Genomic DNA, 20,728 nt, shown 5'->3' with positions numbered 1-20,728 from the left:
CTCCAATATTTATATATTACTTTCCCATTCTATGTGAAACCAGTACAACTTGAACTGAAAAGCTAGTGTATGAGTTGCATTTTGTCAGTCTGTCAGAATCTCATTTCCTTAGAATTCCACATACAGTGGTACCTCGACAACCGAACGATTCGACTTCCGAAGGTTTTGACTTCTGAAGTCGACAACCCCGGAAGTCTTTTCGCCATGCGCGTTCTGCGCCTGCGCAAAACGGCGCACACAATCGGCGCATGCGCAGAAGCGCAAAAATGCGCTTCACACATGCGCAGAAGCACCACTTCGACTTACGAAGACGGCCATGGAACAGATCTTCTTCGTAAGTCGGGCTACCACTGTATAGTGTACTCAATTATACTTTCATTCTTCTAGGTGGCTTACATAATGCCTTATTACTTGCAGAACTGCCACAAAAAATAAAACCACACCATTTATGTTGCTATACTGCTATCTCTACTAAATCTTTGCTTGTATGAGCAGTCTCGAGATTTCTATTTCTGCCTCTTTTTCAACCATTATCATTTTATATAAATATCATCACCACCATCACAATACTATATTGCTCTTAAATTGCTGGTCAAGGAGTGTGTGGTGAGAGATTAAAATATGCCTCCTTCATGCTCACCGAAAGTGTGCCCAGAAAACAGAAAGTGAGGAGGCCACAGTTGGAAAACACCACAGGAAATAAGACAGTGAGAATAGCCATCAGAGCCAAACTTGTCCCATCTGCAGACTCTTCTTCTCTCACCCATGAATGATGAGCACTGGTAATGTTGGTAAGATGCCATCACTAAAAATGATGAAACAGAAGTAACATGAAACCACTGCATGGGGTTATTCAGAGGTTTGGGGTAAGTTGTCAGCAATATGCTGAAGACACCCAGCTCTTTACACCTGCATGTGTGGCAGTGATGTGCTGAACCAATGTTTTGCCTCAGTAATGGACTGGATGAGAGCCAACAAACTGAAGTTCGACCCAGATAAGACTGAAGCACTGTTAGTGCCCAGATTGCTCACTAGCATATGATGATTTGGGCATATTACACCAATCCTGGCCCAACTGCACTGGCTGCCGATCAGTTTCCATGCTCAATTCAAAGTGTTGGTTTTGACCTATAGAATCTTAAATGGCTCAGGATCAGAATACTGCAAGGATTGCCTCTCCTCATATGAACTGACCTGGACCCTGCAATCATAATCTGATGCCCTTCTTTGTGCCTCCTCAACAAGAGGTCCAGAAGGTGGCAACATAGGAATGGGCATTTTCTGAGGTAGCTCCCCCTTTGTGGATTGCTGTCCTCAAGAAGGCTTGGCTGGAACCTTCATTACATATCTTTAGGCACCAGGTGAAAATGTTTCTCTTCAGATAGGCATTTGGCTGGGGAGGGGAGCATTATTGGTTTGCGTTTGCTTTTGCTCTATTATGCATTTTGTGTTTCCATTTTGTGAACTGCCCTGTGATCTTCAGGTGAAGAGCAGTATGTACGTATGTATGTATATCAGGCACCCCGAAACTCAGCTCTCTAGATGTTTTGGGACTACAATTCCCATCATCCCTGACCACTGGTCCTCTTAGCTAGGGATGATGGGAGTTGTAGTCCCAAAACAGCTGGAGGGCCGAGTTTGGTTATGCCTGATGTATATAAATAAATGGAACAGTGATGTGTCAGTTCCCCATATTATATTGGTGCAGCTGGTTATACTGTACCTGCCTAAGTATAGAACCTTACATTTGTCACTTTTGACATCGATTTCGTTTGTTTTGGCACAGCCTTCCCTTCCTTAACTTGGAAAAATCACATTATGATTTTTCAGTTTGTGAATGAGGACCCACATGAAGTTGTCTGTACCACATTACCTGTCTCTGAGATGACCACAAGCAAGCATGCTTTTGATTGTCACGAACTACTCTGATTGGACATTTATGAAGAAGCCTAATGGAAACTAGTAAAGAACGTTTGGTACATGATCATAATTCCATGTACATAATTCTCTGCAACTGCCACTTTTCAGCTGTTACTGGATATAGCAGTCAAGAAGTTAGTAGGATGGCATATTCCTACAAAAATATACAAACTTTTGCACACTAGGTCCAAGCTAGTGTTATGAAAGTTGCTGGATGTTTTGCCTTTAACTCCAAGTTTAAGATAACTGCTGCCATTGTTTTTCCATAGGCGTCTTACTGTATTTTATAGGTATTTCATATACAGTCGTACCTCGGGTTACGACCACCTCGGTTTGCGAACAGTTCGGGTTACGAACTGCGCAAACCCGGAAGTGTTTTCGCCGCGTGCGTGCGTGCATAAGCCGCACGCGCGCGATTGCGTGATTTGCGCATGCGCAAAGCGCGAAAATCGCAAAAATCGCGCTTTGCGCATGCGCAAAATGGCGGCGCCCATCGCGTTCGGTTTGCGAACTATTCGGGTTACGAACTGCGATCCGGAACGGATCGCGTTCGTAACCCGAGGTATTACTGTACCTACAAATATATCAAGTTCATAATATGCAAAATTATTCAAATAAGCTTGAATGGCATGTCCATTTCAGTAACTGCAACAAAAACTGACATTTGGGAAAATCTAGATTTATAGACAGTTTCCAATTGTTGCAGTACTAATTTTTCTGATTCTTCTGTCTGCCCACCACTTGGCTTCAGGGCAGAAACTTCAACTCAAACCTCTTTACTGTGCCACTAAGGAAAAACCCTATGCCAACACTGTGCCCCTCCAGAGATTGTTGAACTATAATTCCCATCATGCCTGACATTGGCCATATTGGTTTCCCTAGTCTAGAAAAAGGCAGTGGCAACACTCAAACATAAGATGGGGGAAGAGATACAGGAACATGTCTGTGTCTAGATAATCTTTTCTGACTTCTTCATTAGTCACATTTGGTAAAGTGTGTGTATTGCTGAATAACTGTTCTTAACGGATTTCTGTGCACCGCTGTCTGGACACTCAGTAACCTAATTCAGTGCTGACATTAAGTAAATATACTCTTAGTTTCTGTGGTTATCTGATGGCTTTAATGGGAGTCTGGATGAGAGGCCAGACTGAAAGAGGTCATTGAAGCCATCAATTGTCGACAGAAGAGTGGCTTCCTGTGAGGATTAATGAAAGGTGTTTTTTGTGCACTTTGTAGTAAATTATAAAGCTGCTAGGAGCTGTGTGCACTTCAATTCTTAGCCCCTATAAAAACGTGTGCTTTATTTGTTAGTATCACAATGTACTTGGTTGCTGGTTATTTCATTGTTAATATCTGATTGCACTGGAAATATTTGTCATATCTGATTCTGATTTTTTAAAACTACAGTAACTGATATCAACTGATATGATTGATGGTTCATTTTATAATAAATCTAAAATGTTATAATATCCAGACTATCAAAATGAATTATTTATTTGGATTGCCGTATTATGTTTTGAACTGAATTGGCATGTTGACGGTTATTGCATTGATTTGATTTGTGGGAAAGCGACATACAAATTGAAACAAGAACGAAAACAATAATAAATGTACTAGTTACTCACTTAGAAGTCTGCTACTATATCTTTACTATAATAGGAAGCAATTGGTGCTTATTTATGTCTTAACAAAAACACATAAAGTGCAAACACACAAACTAGGTTTGGACTCTAAAAAGTTCTAAACACGTTATCAAGGCAACCTGCAAAAAAAACCTTGTTCAGTCTAGAAAGCTCAGAGGTTTTCTCTTTTGGATTTTCTAGAGACATTCAGGAAAGAAACCTCCTGTTTTATTCCTGTGAGTCTGTCATAGGAATCACTTATCATTAAGTGGTGACTCTTTCCACTTCCCTTCAGGGCCTATGCACTGTGATTGTTGGATGTGTTTAACTACCAATTAGTATGTGTCCTTCCTGGAATGAAGCAGAACTTTATACAGTAAGCCCACAACTAACATGGGGGTTACATTCCAAGTATCATGCCTAAAGCCAAAATTGCATATAGTCAAAATACATTGGGTTCAATGGCAGGTGGGATTGCCAAAGTTTTTTTTTTTCCACACACTCGCCTCCTGTCAGACCCCTTTTTAATTTTATTTTTGCAAGTGAGTAAAGCTGAATGTGCACAAGTTAAGTGTGAGTAATTTGAGAGCTTACTATATTCCCAGCATGTGATAAACTAGGAAGATGGCCTATATCAGGAAGCATAGTTGAACAATGGATTCATATCATGACCAAACCACACTGCTTGGACTGAACAGTAATGTAGGATGACCACATGTCTCACTGTACAAAGGATAGTTCTCTTTGTCTTGTCTGCGCCTGGTTTAAAGAAAAAGAATGTAAGAAGGGCCTTGAAGTAGATTATCAGGAGTTAGCATCTAGACAACAAACTGGACAGGCACACAGGGTCACCTTGCCACAGTCTTCCCAACTATGGTGAGAGGTATACACATTATCATATACTGTACAAATTTAATGCGACCCTGTGTTCTCTTTTGTCCTTGCTTTTGGCATTTCCTCCTTTCTTACAGTGCATGAATGGCCACACTCTGTCTACACTAATGTCATTTGCATGTCCCGTTGACAACTTGCAAAGTAAAAGAACACGCAGAGACTTCCATTAAATAAATAAAAAATGGTTCCAGTGCTAATACTGAGCATGTGTAGCCCTTCTATGGATCAGCCTTTGCAAAATGTGTTATTATGAATAAGAAGCATCTGTGTAGTGTTTTACATCTGACATCATTCAGTAATTCTTACAACAATCCTTAAAAATCGGTCAATGCTGTTATTTGCATATTGCCAATGCAGGAAGGAGGCCTGAGGTGAAGAGGCAGCAGCTTTCTCAATTTCCAGTGGCTTCATAACAGCAGTAACTGATGATCACACAATCAACTTACATTGGGGATTAAATCAACACCTGAAGTGGTACAAGAAACCATTTAGCTTTTTGATAAGTTACACCTCATCAGTTTCACATTGGAGTTTCCCTTTGAAATGTGACAGAAGTGAGAGTTGAGCCACTGATTTGGTTCACAGATGAACAGTTCAGTCACAGCTACTATGTTACCTTAACTCTATTTTGAGTCAGACAGAGAGCAAAAAATATTCCAGCTAGCTATATAAATTTTGCTCATCATACTTAAATTTCATTGTATTAGAGCTGTGAAAGGTCACATTCCAAGTAAAACAGGCTGCACTGCTTCAGCCAAATGGATGCTATTAATGGCAGTGCACACCTCATATGATAATGAAAGGAATGCAGAAAGGGGGGCAAGTGAGGGGTAAGCTCCTTATTTGGGGGGACACTTGCCCCCTTGCCTCCCCTCTGGTGCTGCCTATGGTGTACATCTTCCTGCTGCCTGAGGAAGATGGCGCCCCTCTTCTATGTATGGAATGTAGGGAAACTAGCACATAAACCTTATTTCACCATTCCTGCAGATAGTTTTGGGGTGCAAGGCATGCTGTAGGGCACACAGCTCTGTCCTACAGCACCTCACCACCAGTTCTGACACACGAGGTGCCCATCTCTCTCTGCCGAGTACTAGGGCCAGCCTTGTTAGCCTATACATGTCTCACAAACTGGCATACTTTTATCTTTTTATTAGTAATGGGTGGGGGGAAGTATCCATGTTTTGTAGTATATTTCATAAAATGTAACTTAACAAAATAATCCCACATCCTCAAAAAAGCAGATATATTGAGATCTGCTTATACAAAACAGTTGAAAATTAAACAATTAGACCACAATCTGGCTAAGGTTAAGCACACTTCAGTCCAAATAGTTTCACCGGAAGAAACTGGATCATGTTCTTAAGAATCAAAAAAATGCTTTTAAAAACAGATAATAGTCAGCTATGAATCTTTTACCAGTTTATAGTGCCCAAAGCAAATAATTTCTATAAACAGAACTGAATATATTCTAAAACAAATAAATAGCATGCTTCATTTTTTCATTATTTCACTAGCAGTTTAACCAGTGTTGACACACTACACTACAACTGTAAGAGAGCCACCAGAGAGCACACAGTGTACCTACTCTTTTCACTGCTTCTGGTAAAGCGGATCCATAACAATAGCTTTTTTCTTCCCCTAAGCAATGATAATTAATTAGTAATAATATTTTCTGTTACTTTTTTGAGCTAGGGTATCAGCTACGGACTGCATACACCAGTGGACTCAATCAGTGTGCAAGAACTCAAGAGTGTAGTGTGAAAAACTTGCGTATTGTTTGGCAGATGGCTACCAAAGGCTGAAAGGTGACATTAGAGTGCAAGGCAACAAGGATTTTAATAATTGCCAGCTGAGATCAAGGTCAACATCAAGGCCAGAAGATATAACTCCTATATCAGACTCTTTTCAATTTGGCAATGCATAAATAGGTAGAGAAGCTATTCTAACCTGTTACTGTGAGCACTGAAGGGTTTTTATAAGTGGCTATTTAGCTCAGCTGGATACACAAGCATTTGGGCTGCTTTAGCAGCATGAGCACATTCAGCCACGCTGAGCTTTCCAGTCGCGATTCTGCCGGATTAGAAAAGAAGATCTTCTCTACCTTGACCCCATCTGTAACATGCTCTTCATGCTGCTCAGAGACAGTTGCGAGTGCATCGTTGAAAGGATAGACACTGGATGTAAAGAAAGGTTTGGCCAGACAATCAGCTAAAAAATACCACTAGCAGCAGTATAGGGCAGACAAGTAGTCTGCCAGTCCAAACGTGGGGAGATGTGGAGCAGGCACCTGTTTTTGTTGGGTTGAGGAAGTAGGCTGCAAGCAGAGACCCTTCTAACCCCTAGATCCTGCAAGTGTTAGAATATAAGGCAGGCTAGCTTCCTGGTGAGTGATTGCCTGGGTGATGGGGAAACAAAGGAAATGCGTGGGGCTGGTAGTTAGAAAAAGACAAATGCAAGAGTTGAAAGTTGTAGTGACGTGGGCCAGATGTAAAGCAGCAAGCTAGGAGGTGAGAGAGACAAAGAGCTGGGAGATGAGAGAGACAGAGCAATGTCTGATGTCTGTTGGAATCCAAGGGTGTGGCTTTGAGGGAAACAAGACCCTTTTGGGGTGTTAATGCTGTGAACCCCCCCCCCCCAGGGTCAGGTTGTATAGGTGTGTAAATAAACCATATATCATAAAGACACCACAGTCTCCACTCTGCCTCATTGTCGAAAAGGAAACACGAACCCTGGGAAAGGACCTGGAACCCCTGGAATCTCGCACTGCTCGAACATCAGGGTGACATACAATAGCACCCATGAGTTCCAGGGATCAGGAAGCAATGGAAAGCTATCAAGTGGCAGAGGTGAGGTGAGGACCCTAGCAGAGGAAAGCTGCTGGCCATGTTTCTGTGCCTGCTCTCTTGAATGTAAAGTTCAAGGAGTAACACCATTCCTCAGTCTTTACAATAACAATAAGCTAGAATGACACTGACCATAGCTGCCAAGTCTCCCGTTTTTAAATACAGGCTCAGCAGCGCCGCGGCACCAGAAGTCGCTTCTACGCATGTCCAGACATGCACAGAAGGAGCCTCTCTGGCCGGCAGGAGCTGATTTGAAAATCCAGGGGAATTACGGGATATATCACCATTCGGGATAACAGCGGGAAACGGCTTTAAAAATGGGTGTTTCCCACGAAAAACGGGAGACTTGGCAGCTATGACACTGACAAGAATGAGGAGAGAAGGGGAATTCTAACTGGAAATAAAATGAAGCATGTCAATGAAAGCGCCCATTATCTGAACTGAAAATAGTTGATTCTTATTGCTTCTTCCTCCACTTTCATTCAGATTGTGCAAGCAGGGGAGGAAAGCCATGTTCTTGTGGAAGCCAGACTAATCTTTGCTTTGCTGCAGCCAAGAACAAACTTCAGGCAAAACCGTTTTTAGTCCAGTGGTACCTCTGGTTGCGGACACGATCCATTCTGGGGTGCCGTTTGCAACCTGAAAAGTCTGCAACCAGAGCAGTGCTTCTGCGCATGTGCGAAGCTCAATAGAGCACTTCTGTGCATGCGCAGAAGCGCGCAGAATGTTTCTGCGCATGCGGTGAAACCCGGAAGTAAACACTTCGGGGTTTGTTGCGTTCTTAACCTGAAAAGACACAACCTGAAGCGGATGAAACATGAGGTATGACTGTACTCTAAACAGAGGGAAACTTTAAAAGCAACATTAAACTATATTGATCAACACTATCCTTGCCAATTATCAGAGCGAAGATGTAATTGCAGGCTTCAAAGAAGCAATTTCTGCTCACAGAAGAGCTTCAGGAGGGTGGCAATACATCAGATGTTACCTTTGCACGTGGCACACACATCAGGCAAATATATAAATCAGATGATTATATATTTACGGCCGGGACATGTTAAATGAATGAATGATTTATTTCAGCTTGAAGCTCATATACACATAAAAATAGGCACGGCGAACATACTTGCTTTACAATTAGAAGAAATAAATATAGAACTGAAAATATAATAATTACAGATAATATAAAATTAGGAAAAACAATATGGTAAAAGCTTTCAGGATTCATGTAACAATCCATTTCGCCTCTTATAGGGCAGAAGTTAAAAATCTTGCCACTTGCAAGGTTACGAACGGATCAGTCTCTTACAATAATAGGGCAAGATTAGTCTCTACTGGAAGTCCAGAGAATTTTTGGACTAATGGACTCAATAGGTTTTTCCGGACAGCACTATACAGAGGGCATGTAAACACTATGTGCTGAAGGGATTCCATCGACTGGTTATCACAGGAGCATAGAACCGAGACTCAGCCCTTAGAGAATCTGTGAAGAAGGACGCTGGAGGGGAAAACTGGGACATGTTGTAAAATCATATTTGTAAGAACTGCACCCTCATTTTTCACAAGGCTATATCCCAGTCCTGCCCAACTGAATGCTATTCAGGTATCTTAAGGCTCCAATCCCTATCAGCTTTACCAGCATGACTAATGGCCATAAATAATGGGGATTGTAGTTCAGAATGCCGGGCTGGAAACGGCTGATGAGCTTCTCACGATGCATACCAAAAGGCATCCCAGTAATAAAACTAAAAATGTATTTAACACAAACAGTGCTTATATTGTGAAAGAATGAATGAATTTACTCTAACCTTTCCTTCCACAGTCATTTGTGAGCATTCAGTTACCATAGTAAACTTCTAGTGCTGTTTAGGGCTAAGTGGTGGCAACTCAAATCTTCTTTACAGCTCTATGCAATGCTAAATTGCCTGCTTTGTTACTCAATGCCTGGCATGCAGGGCTCAGTCAAACAACAAGTTCAAGCCAACTCAGTCCTTAACTAGCTAAAAGTTACAGTGTCTTGGCTTCAACTCCCTGTGTACAGAATGGTTTATTAAAAAAAAATCCTACTGGGATGCTTTTAGTAAGGAGATTGAAACTGTATGAGCATTTAGCATATAATGCTGCAATCTAAAGAATTATTCCATTAAAACTAATGGAACTTACTTCCAAGTAAGCATAGTTATCGTCTTGAACATTATAACATCTTAAACACTAGAGAGTAGCAGTACATGCCTACACAGGAGTCTCACTCAATAGTTTACATATTTACAGCCATTTATAAACTAAGCAGTTCAGTAAGACTTGTGGGCCCAGTAGCAAATGAAAATAAATCTACATCATAGTGTTAGAAAATGAAAATAAATCTACATCATAGTGTTAGAAAAATATACAAAAAGAGTCCAGACCACTGACAGTTTGTTAACTTGTAAGAGACCTGACCACAAACTTAAATATCATAAGCAATTCTTTTAAGAAACCTGAACTATTTAATTCAATATTTTTGATCATTTATAGCTGAAGAAATTATAGGGAGTTTTTAAACTGTGTGTTTAAAATATGAAGAGGCTGCAAGCCTATGCATTCTTCCTTATCAGTAATGTTTAGCAACTCAACGGGACCAAATTCTGAGTAAGCACAGGTAGAATTTCAACATGCATTAATTTAAAGTGTATATAGATACGGCTACTAATCTTTTTAAATGCTATTTTTATAATATCAAGTGAAGACTATTTCTACTATTACAGTGTCTGTTAAAGTGCAGTGATAAAATTTTGCAATATAGCTATATTTAAAAAGTAGAAGTAACGTTTTATTTTTAAAACACAATGAAAAAAAGAGTGTAAAATGCTGGAAAGGCTTTTGGACAAAAAGAAAGGCATACTACCAAATACACTGTATTTTCCAGAGTACAGCTCCTCCGAAAAGCCTAAAGAGAAAGAAGAATAACACTAGCCAAAATACACCTCCAATTCTTTTTTTGAATGCTGATATCACCTCATTTGGGCAATCCATAGAAAAATTAAAGACTCCATCGTAACTTAAATGCAACCTTAATGCCACAATGAAAAATTATATTCCACTATGAACTCTACAAGATAACACAGTTGAAAACTAAGTATTTTATTTTCTCTCAAGTCTAGTGGAACTGAGGCTAAAGAAGCCAAACCATACTAGGCTTAGTGAACCATTATCTAATTCTACTGGTCAAGATAAGCAATATAGTAAACACAGAAAGCAGGAGCTGTGTGGCAGTTCCACTCACTCCCTGACTGGAAAAAACCTGTAGTCTTTATGTCTGAGTTTTTAGCACTATCTCTCTCGCTATATATATGAAATACTATTAAAATGATTTTGTCTAAATGCAATGATAATCATTGGAGCTTTCCCAAAACACCAAGAAAAATCAAATGCAAAAAACTTTGGGTATATTATATAGTCACAAAATGTTGGTAATACATGGCCATTCCTCAAGAACTACTTTTGTTGTCACTATTCTGTGGCTTAGTATAAAGCTCAAAATAAATAAAAAATTGTCCAACAGCACCTTAGAGACCAACTAAGTTTGTTCTGGGTATAGGTTTCGTGTGCATGCACACTTCTTCAGAAATGTATATATGAAGAAGTGTATATCTGAAGAAGTGTGCATGCACACGAAAACTTATACCCAGAACAAACTTAGTTGGTCTCTAAGGGACGTGGGTGGCGCTGTGGTCTAAACCACAGACCCTAGGGCTTGCCGATCAGAAGGTCAGCGGTTCGAATCCCCGCAACGGGTTGAGCTCCTGTTGCTCAGTCCCTGCTCCTGCCCACCTGGTAGTTCGAAAGCATGTCAAAGTGCAAGTAGATAAATAGGTACCACTCCGGCGGGGAGGTAAACGGCGTTTCCGTGCGCTGCTCTGGTTCACCAGAAACGGCTTAGTCATGCTGGCCACACGACCCAGAAGCTGTACGCCGGCTCCCTTGGCCAGTAAATCAAGATGAGTGCCGCAACCCCAGAGTCGTCCGTGACTGGACCTAACGGTCAGGGGTCCCTTTACCTTTTTAAGGTGCTACTGGACATTTTTTTTCGATTGTGTCAGACCAACACGGCTACCTACCTGAATTTAGTATAAAGCTGTTATTTTCCAGTTTAGGCGATCAACATCTTCCAGACAACACATTCTTCATTCTGATATGTGGCAGGTTGTATACTCAGCAGCATCTCATGCCCTAGTTGGCCTAGTGGGTGGTCTTTTTAATCTTGTTGTAATCTCCACTAGAGGAATGTATTAGGTCAGTTTACGTTCCATTTCCTTCTATTTATTTATTTATCATTGAATAAATGATACGTTTACGTTCTATTTCCTTCTATTTATTTATTTATCATTAAATTTCTATCCTGCACCTTCTTCTAAAGGAGCCCATAGTGGTTCCATGTTGGTTGTACACTTGTTCTCATTTCTTTTGCACTGTTGTAACTTAACAGCACTTTCCCCCAACAGTTCAAAGTTATCTGTTTTTATGTCTTATGGAACATGTGTGTGCGTACGTGTGTGCGTGCGTGTGTGTGTTTTAAAACAGGCTCAGAAAAACTTTGGCGCATGACTTTGGCTTCTGTGGCAATACATAACCAAAACACATGCTACAGCTAAAATCCAGCAATAGGTTCTGTGTTTGAAGGTGTAACTATAGCAGATAACGAATTATAAATATTGCAGAAATTATTACTTCTGGTTTTACAGTCTGTTATCCTTGGATTTCTAGGAACCACCAAGGAAATCTCAAGTAGAGCAGAAAGCACATTAACATAGATTTACTTCAATGCAACAAACTATTTTGCAGTATTATGCTCCCAATATTCTTGGAACAGATCCCCAAACGTGATCACAAATGCAGAAGAGGTGCATCCTAGAGTATTATTTTCAGTAATAATAATAAGTGGTGTTTCACTCCGTCTCTGGATCCTCCAGTTAGTTTCATTTCTCATGATGCACGTGTGTGCAAGTTGTACTTGATTCAACAAAAGCCAACACAATAAATTATATAGTTGGTGGGAGAATTAAGCAATACTTTCTGTTTCATGCTTTTATGATTTCTGTCACCATTGTACCAGCCACACTCCCCCAGCAAGTTCAAAGAGCCCTAAAATCTCTTTATAGATGCAGGCCTATTAAACCGCCAATGTATGCTACTCCCCCTCATTCTCCGAAAGGATTTTTTTTTTAAAAAAAATCTTATCAGCTCTGAGACTTCTCTTAGTGTACTACAAGTTACAGAGAAAAAACATCTGAGAAGCCGATCTTTTAAAACACACCACTGATTGAGTGTGCGCACGCAAGTATTGTTCGAACTACCTTATTTCCCCTCTGTGGCCTTAGGTGCACTTTCTAAAGGCTTCTTTATGACTGAAGAACCATCATTAAGTTAATCACAACTATTTGGAAGGGCAGCCCTCTAATTTTCTGAACACTTCATATAAAAGTCAATTGAGCAGACGTGGAAAAAGTACCGTATTTCTGTCCACAGACTTAACGTTCAAACATGTAAATGTATAGAAAGAACAGATTGGTATAAGTAAAAAAAAACTCTTGCATTATAGCTGCTCTTCCATCTGAATTTGCTAGCGTTTTGTTTTGTTTTGTCCTGTCCTGTCCTAGCTCACTATTTTGGGCTTCAGGGTTGTTATCCCTCCCCAAGGCAGCCCAACTTGTTTTTCATATGCATTTCGCTTCTAGTGTACACAGCAACAATTACCCAACCGTCACAACAGACATTTTGATTTACACCACACTATCGCTGAGTCGAATAATTCAGCGGTGACTCAACAATTCTGATGGCATACCTCCCCAGAAAGAAAGAAATCACGCTTTCTCTCTCTCTCTCCCTGCTTTAAATGCTCAGTTTTTATACACCAGCTCTGTTTCAAATAAATCAGTGGTATGACTTACCTGTAGAAGGCTGTTGGGGCCGCTTCTCTCATCGCAAAGCTGTTCGGTTCATTCTCAAGGTAGTAAGGTACCTGCTGGCTGGGGTGATGAATGAAAGGTGAAAGCTGAGGTGCCGTCTGTAAGAACACAACAGGGCTCGGGGGAACATTATTCAAAGAATGAAATCCTCCCAAGTTGCTGGACCCAAATGACTCTGTCGTAGGGGCATAACTGAGGCTGGGTGAGCTGTACACCGGAGCAGCAGTGGAAAAATCATAAGCGGCACCTTCTGGGTAGTTGAAAACTCCAGTTTTGCTGCTGTCCACATACATTTCGCTAATCGGCCGCTCCAGAGGAATCTTCAGCTGAGGTCTGCTGAGAGGCTCCAGTTCATTGCCTTGTATCTGGTGCAGTAAAGCGACACTGGAGGTTTTTGTGTGAAGGGTCATGGTCATTGTTAGTGGCAGAGAGGGTGCTATATCTTGATAGGGTGCTAGAAGAAGACTCAGCAGCTGGCAATCCACCTGAAAAAAGAGCAGAAATCAGCTTGAAATAGGGCAAAACCCATGTTTTCTGGCTAACAGATCTGAGTATGCATGTATCCAGCTAGTCCCAGCAAGGAGGAATATATAACTGAGCAGAGTCTAAGCACAGGGAACAGTGTCGCTCCTGCTCTCTCTCACTCTCTTTCTGACTCTAACTTGAAGTACTTCTCATCTGAGCTAATATGCTTTACAACAGTGCTGGCAATAGGCCAGATACTTTTGCCTTGCACTGGCATTGGTTTAAACATCACTTGAAAAACAATTAACTCCGGATTTATACCAAATCATTGTTTCAATGTACTAGTTGTTTACGTTTTCTCTTTATATGGCTCTGATAATCAAAGGCAGGCATTGAGGAGCAAATGGGATGGGGCTTTTAAGTATTCCGACGGCAAGCACGGAGCCTCGTCTGTTCATGTTGTATACCCCTACCAGGCTTCAGTTATTCATTCTTTATATGCAAAGTGTACACTATAATGACCCTGGGTAGGACTACAGGGTAGTTGAGATGTGGCACAGTAAAGTGTGTTTTTGTGAAGGCACACTTGCGTGCTCGTGTGCAGCCAGCCACAGACTGTCAAATTCCAGAAATCAAATAGTGTTCTGTATCTAAGCCAGAGAAAAGGCACACAAACATGCCTACTGCAATTATCACGATTCCTGGTATTTAGTAGCAGAAAGCATTTTTTTAAGAAAGAAAGAAAAGTTAAACCTGCAGTTATGCTGCCATTGTGCTTATCAGCATGTTTCTTTCCTTTTAATTGCGAAATAAAAATATAAAGTGAAATCAGTCATTGCTTAAACATGCAGCCTCTTGACATTTAACCACATGTTAGCTGCATGGAAAACAAAGAGATAATAAATCTAGCAGCAACAACCAAAAGTCTAGGTTTTTTAATCTTCAATTTCACATTGAGACCAATCTATAAAAAGCAGAGCTTTGAAAATATCTAAAGGGGTCATTTTAACACATTCAAATAAAAAGAAATCTAAGACAAAACAGACTTCAGAATAATTTATTTTGCCATCTCATGATTTTTAACTTTGTAGAAACAAAGAAGCCATTAAATCATTCAAATAGATAGCTTCCCAGCTATCTATGCTCCGCTGGCTAAAAAACAAACAAAACCTTTTGTGAAATTGAAACATAGATAGCCAAGTGAATGTATGAATGCAATTCCATAGTTAAATGCTTATTTGTTATTCAGATTATAAACCCTGATACAAATGATAGATTGTTTTAAATATTTTTAGCATATACAACAGATATGAATGTATACACGAATTTGCCTTTATAACCAAAAAAATAGTTTTGAAACAACTTTATCACCAATTATGAAAAAGGTCTTTGTTACAAATGAGTAACAAGGTACATAAATTACATAAGTTGTGTTTGCAGTGAATAAAAAAATTGAAGATTTTACAGAATGCTACCTTGTAATATACCGGTACAGGTACCATTTACAGCAATCATATCTGAAGACGATTAAAGATATCTTTAATCTCTTTGGAACTTAATCTACTAGTTTTAATAGATATTAACATTCATACTTGCCCCTACTAGCTTTAATAGATAGCAGAAATCTGGTCAGGAATTATGGTTGTTGTAAATATGCCTGAATTCCACAAGGAAATAAAGATCCACATACCTGAGGATACAGACAGATCCTACAAAAACTCTACAAACATGCATGCATGTATGCCCCAGAGCACAAGTGAAAGTGTGTGTGTGTGAATCTCTCTCTCTGAACGCACATGTGTTTGCAATTTTCATAGACACCAGTGTAACTCCGTTCATATATCTACTGAAATATGTGAATGCAGTAGTGTTGGGTTGTAAGTTTAAAGCTGGCTAATGCATACAGGAAGTTTATTTGTGCAGCCATACATTTAATCTAGCATTATTATATTTTCCAAACCAGGGGTCCAACAAAATAAGAGTTACAAACACAAAGGGCAATGAACATATTTAAATGGAACTTATACCACATTACTTTGAGGTTGGGGGAAAATGCTACAGCAGAGGGCAGATTAGAGATTGCAGACAAATGTAATTAACCGTAAACATTTCCCTGACAATGTTAACATACTTGAATCATAATTTCAACATGAACCTGAACTTGCTGAGTTTAAGGGGAAAGGCAGAATCTAAACTAGACATCCAAATCAGGATCCCATTCCCGAGACAGGAACCCACAAGTTCAACCTCTCACGAATTATGCCACGTAATTCAAACTAAAGTATGCAGACCAGGAGCAAATAGGGTGCAGCACATTATGGTGTCTGCAGAACATGAGTTCCAGAAAACTCAAGGAAGTAATCCAAAGCACATTCAACAGAAGGAGAAGACCCCTTAAGCTCTACCTTGACAGGATGAGGGTCAATAAACCAAAACTGAATTCTAAATATATGGGAAGGTGGCTCTCAGGTCTGGCAGATTAGAATTCTTCTGCTTCTGGATAAGCAGTACCCTAGAAGTAGCAGGTGCATAGCATGGAGGTGCTCCTTGATTTGACAATGTCACATGAAGATCAGGTAGCCTTGGTGCAACAGAGTGCCTTCTACTAGCTTTGACCGATTGGTCAGCTTTGGCTGTTTCAGGGCAGAGATAGCCTGGCAACAGTTGCAGCTGGATTACATTGGGATTACCCCAGATTATACAGGGTGGAGGAACCACCAGCCCACTAGGCTTTTCCATTTGGCCCACGGGGGCATTTTTCCATACCACAGCCACCTGCCTCCCACTTGACATCAGGTGTCACATCAGGTGTGGGGGAGGTAAAGATGCAGCTGGACTGGCCAACCTGTAGAAAGCAAGAGTGAACTCCCCACGCTGATGCATACGGAGTACAATCCTGCCTAGTTGGGTGCACTAGTGAGTTCCTCTGAATCCTGTAGGGGTGCTCCTCTGGGGAGTTCAATCCTGTTAGGACACTATTTCACTCCATCCCCCACGGGCCAATTTTGACAGGCGGGTGAGACAAGGATAGTTTGGCCATGATGATTTATGCATTGGCAACCTCAAGACTCAATTATTGCAATATATGCTATATTGGGGATCTCGTCGGGTCTGGTTCAGACACTACAACTAGTGTAAAAATCAAATCATGTTGGTGGGGGCAGACTGCTGCCAGCACCCCACTTCTGTGCTGAAAAGCTTTCACTAGCTGCTCGTGTGCTACTGGGCCAGCTTCAGGCTTCTTGTATTAATTTCAGGTCGCTGGGGGAGTCACAGTTATTAGTCCCCCATGGCTCAGATACACAGCTCATATTTACCAGGAGCAGTGTGTTCAGTATTGTAGGTCCAATTTTATTTAAGGTCCCTGCTTAATTTCTATCAATTACTGCTGGCATCTTTCTGTCTCAAGAAACAATGGAGTGCACCTCCAGGCAGTGGGGGGTGTGTGTGTGTTAGCAGCACTGAAGTGACCTTCCATAGTGTACAAGCCTAGGCAGTGTATATGGAGGTCCTGGGCTGCCCAGACAATGACACCCCCACCCTCGGCCTCACTGATGTGGTCCAAAGGAAAGCAGAGTCATACGTTTGGCATATGCTAGGCTTGGGGAGTTGCTGGAAGGAGGAGTACAGGGTACCATCCAACCATCTTAGGCAGGGCCGTCTTAAGCGTCCCTGGCGTCGTGGCCGTGGTACAACGGATCCTTCCAGCGCCCCCCACCCCGTTTCCCAGCATGGTGGCCAGGCGGGCACAGCGCGGCTGCCACAGGCGCTGCTGCGCGGCGGGCGGGCAGGCACACCTCAGTTGCCGTGGGCGCAGCTGCGCGGCGGGCCGGCCGGCCAGCGGGCGGGCACAGCTCGCGGCGCCCCCCTGGCGGGCCGGCACCGTGGTGCCCTGCGACACCCAGCCTGGCTGTAGGGCCGGCCCTGATCTTAGGGACACCACTCGGGATTTGTGTAGGGTTTCTTCTTAGCCTTTTCTTCTCCCAAATATATCCCACAAGACAGCAGGGGTTTAGGATTAGTTTTCTTTCTCCTATATGGGCTACCTTCCCAGGTTGTTAATCCCATCTGCCTCTCAATTTCCTCTACAGCACATGCAGAAATTGCCTTCTTGACTGTTAGACCCACTATTGATCTCATGCACTCAATCCATCAGACTCTGTTGTTTTGTTTTCTGCAAATTGTTCTTTTAAACCACACAAAAACTGTGTTTAAATTGTATACACTTCCTTAAATTGTATTTTTGTAAGCATTTTGTCCCAAAATACTCATTTTGGTATGCATCCCCTCCCTCTACACATTTTTATACACACTTTTAAAGCTGAGAACGACATTGCAAAATTCAGAGAAGTGTGAAATCCATCGAGTCCCTATGCTCCAATTTGCATATTAATCAGCAAAACACTTTTTTAAAATTCAGCATGTTTATAAATTATTATGTATCCCTACTTAAGACATTTTTATTTGGCAGTCTGCTTTTGGTTTCTATAGTCTTTTGTTTCCTCTTAGTCTGCAAATTACTAGGAAGTAATTTTATTGTATTTGTACTTTGAATAATTTTATGGCTGTTGTACACCATCAGAAATCCATTGGATGACGAGTATTTTTAAAAGCCAGTCTCTGTGATTGGCACCTGAATCCAACAAAGTGCCCATTATGTTTGCGCTATGTGTGGGGTACAACCCAGCCCAATGCAAAGGACCTCGCCATCTCTTCTTCTCCTCTTGCCAACTCACCTACAGGGAATTAGAAGTTTTGGAATACAAGCAGTCAGGATGGAGGGAAGCTGTAGTCAGGCAGGCTGAAGACTGACGGTGAAGTCATGCTGAAGGCCCTGGTAACCTCACTTAGTAAATGACCCAGACTGGGGGGGGGCAGCTCTGGTGGTCTCATAATTCAGTGATACAACAGTTAAATTCTTATTTATTTAACAGAAATCAAGGTTAATCACATAGTAGGCACAGAACAAGAAGCTAATATACAACTACATAGGAAAGGAAAAGTAATTTCAGAAAAAAGGGTGTAGTCTCAGCTCCAAGGCATAATAACTAAGAGACAATATTTAACTCTATTATAACTAATTACAACATTGCTCCACCCTTACTTTACAACTCAGACATAGTCCTTCAAATAACAAAGAGCTCTTTGCTCTCTCACTGGATCACACTTCTCCCCAGGAGTGGGCATCTCCTCTAGATTCATCTGTCCGTCACTGGTAACCAACAGTTATTATGAACAGCCCTGAACAACCAGGTTCAGAATTCTCAATTACTCTACAGGGCTCTGGTTCTTCTTGGGTGACCACTCAAGTACTTCAGATGCATCTATCCACTTGTAAATGTCACATTGATATTTACAGACTACTCACTATCAGAAGATTGTAACTTTAAATGATAAAGGCCCCATTTGTTATCAGGTCATCCCTGGAATCCATGTAGGTTGGTGGGTACTGAAACTTTTTGTGAAGAATGAATTCTGAACCTTTAAGTCTTTGACATGGTAGCCATGTAAGGGTTTTTTAAGTAGTTTGTTTTTTCCATACTTCTCCTTTCATGTCAGGATACAGTAAATCCAGATGAGTCCTTAGACCCCTTCCCAACAGCAGTTGGCCAGATCTTATGCCTATGATGATTTGTGGTATGGTCCTGTACTTCTTTAAAATTCCTCACTGTTCTTTCAATAAGGCCATTTGAAGCTGGGTGATAGGATGATGTTTGAATGTCCAATGATGAAGGATGATGGGAACTGTAGTTCAGTAACATTTGGAGGGCCAAAATGTTCTCCACATTTTGGATGAGCCTCTGATAATAAAATCCTCTTCCCTAAAATAGGGGCCAGCATAGTCTAAATGCAAAATTATTTATGTTATTTATTTCATAAAATCTATACTCTGCTTGATTGTAGAAAACCTCAAAGCGGTTTACAAAATGATAAAACAATAAAACCAAGAAAAAAATCACAATACATTAAATCACTCAAAAGTTAAAATACTAAAGCAGATTAGTATTTGATCTCAATAGGCTTGATCTCAATAGGCAGGGAGTTCCAAAGTGTAGGTGCTTCTGGTGCAAGAGGGTCTGTGCTGGAGTTTCTTGTTGCAGCTAACATTGGGAACAGTGCTTAACAACTCTTTCCAAGCCACTAGACATCACTACAAGCTACAGCTTTCATCCAGAAAATTCTTGGGATGCACCTCATGTAATCCTCTCAGAACCCTTTGCTGTTTTTGTCATGGTAACACCCCATGACCTGACCCACAAGATGCAGAGATAATCTATGCTCGGTTCTATATTCATTATCCAGAATTCATTCCTGGATTCTGTTGTGGCCCCTGTAAGATGTTATGGATTACCCCAGATAGTACAGGAGTCTGCTGAGTCCACATTCTGATCTGGAATGTCTTTACAGGGGACTGATCCAGATGTTCTAAAAGCCCAGTGATTTGCATAGGGCAATCTTCAAAAGAGGGTGGTTTTAGCAAATGCTGTCTTGGGTGTTGGAAGATGGTCCTGATCTTCTTTTGCATGTGATGAGGAGAATGTAATCAATCATTACCACAACTCCCAGGATGTCCTTTCAGAGCTTCTTCATGGCCCTTTGGAATACATCTCAGGCTGATGAAACTCCATAGGGCAACCTGTTACACTGGTACAACCCTTTGTGCATACTGATTGTGGTGAATTTCTTGCAGTCCTCAAGTTGCATCTGCTGGTAAGCCTGGGGCATGTCCTACTTTTAAAATGGAGGCGTTCTCCAAGCAATGCGAGCAAGTACTAAGTTCTTGGAATGGGGTAAATGTCTAGTTTATAAACTTGATTGATTATGACTTCTTATTCCAAACTACCCGGTTCTTTTTCATTTCTCCCTGTGAGAGCACAGGGCACTGCTCTAGTTTTACAGTACTTTGGCTGGCTGCCCTCCTGGTATAAATCCTGGCTTTTATTCCTCTTACTGCACCTAATCCTTCTTGAAATATTTTAGGGTGGGCTCTCAGAATCTCTTGAGAGGTCTGACAATTTCTATACCTCTACTTTCCTTC

The 20,728-nt window shown here is 41.1% G+C and overlaps 1 protein-coding gene across 25 annotated transcripts in view; it reads right to left on the bottom strand.

Annotated features, from left to right (window-relative positions):
• The window catches only part of ESR1 (estrogen receptor 1), a 203,998-nt gene that overhangs the window by 104,384 nt on the left and 78,886 nt on the right, over positions 1–20,728 (bottom strand). For 18 of the 25 annotated variants that reach the window (XM_088667303.1, XM_088667299.1, XM_088667298.1 and 15 more), the window contains one exon: positions 13,207–13,709. In XM_088667303.1, the coding sequence (XP_088523429.1) occupies positions 13,207–13,640 (434 nt within the window). In that variant the 5' untranslated portion in view covers positions 13,641–13,709. Of the gene's footprint in view, positions 1–13,206; positions 13,969–14,042; positions 14,154–20,728 lie in introns of those variants that run through there. The other 7 variants (XM_088667294.1, XM_035108741.3, XM_035108743.3 and 4 more) reach the window with 7 other exon arrangements.

The sequence above is a fragment of the Zootoca vivipara genome, chromosome 3 (genome assembly GCF_965207765.1).
Source record: "Zootoca vivipara chromosome 3, rZooViv2.hap1.1, whole genome shotgun sequence".
NCBI lineage: Eukaryota > Metazoa > Chordata > Lepidosauria > Squamata > Lacertidae > Zootoca > Zootoca vivipara.
The sequence above is the reverse complement of the archived record's forward strand: the minus strand, read 5'-3'. Positions and strand labels throughout refer to the sequence as shown.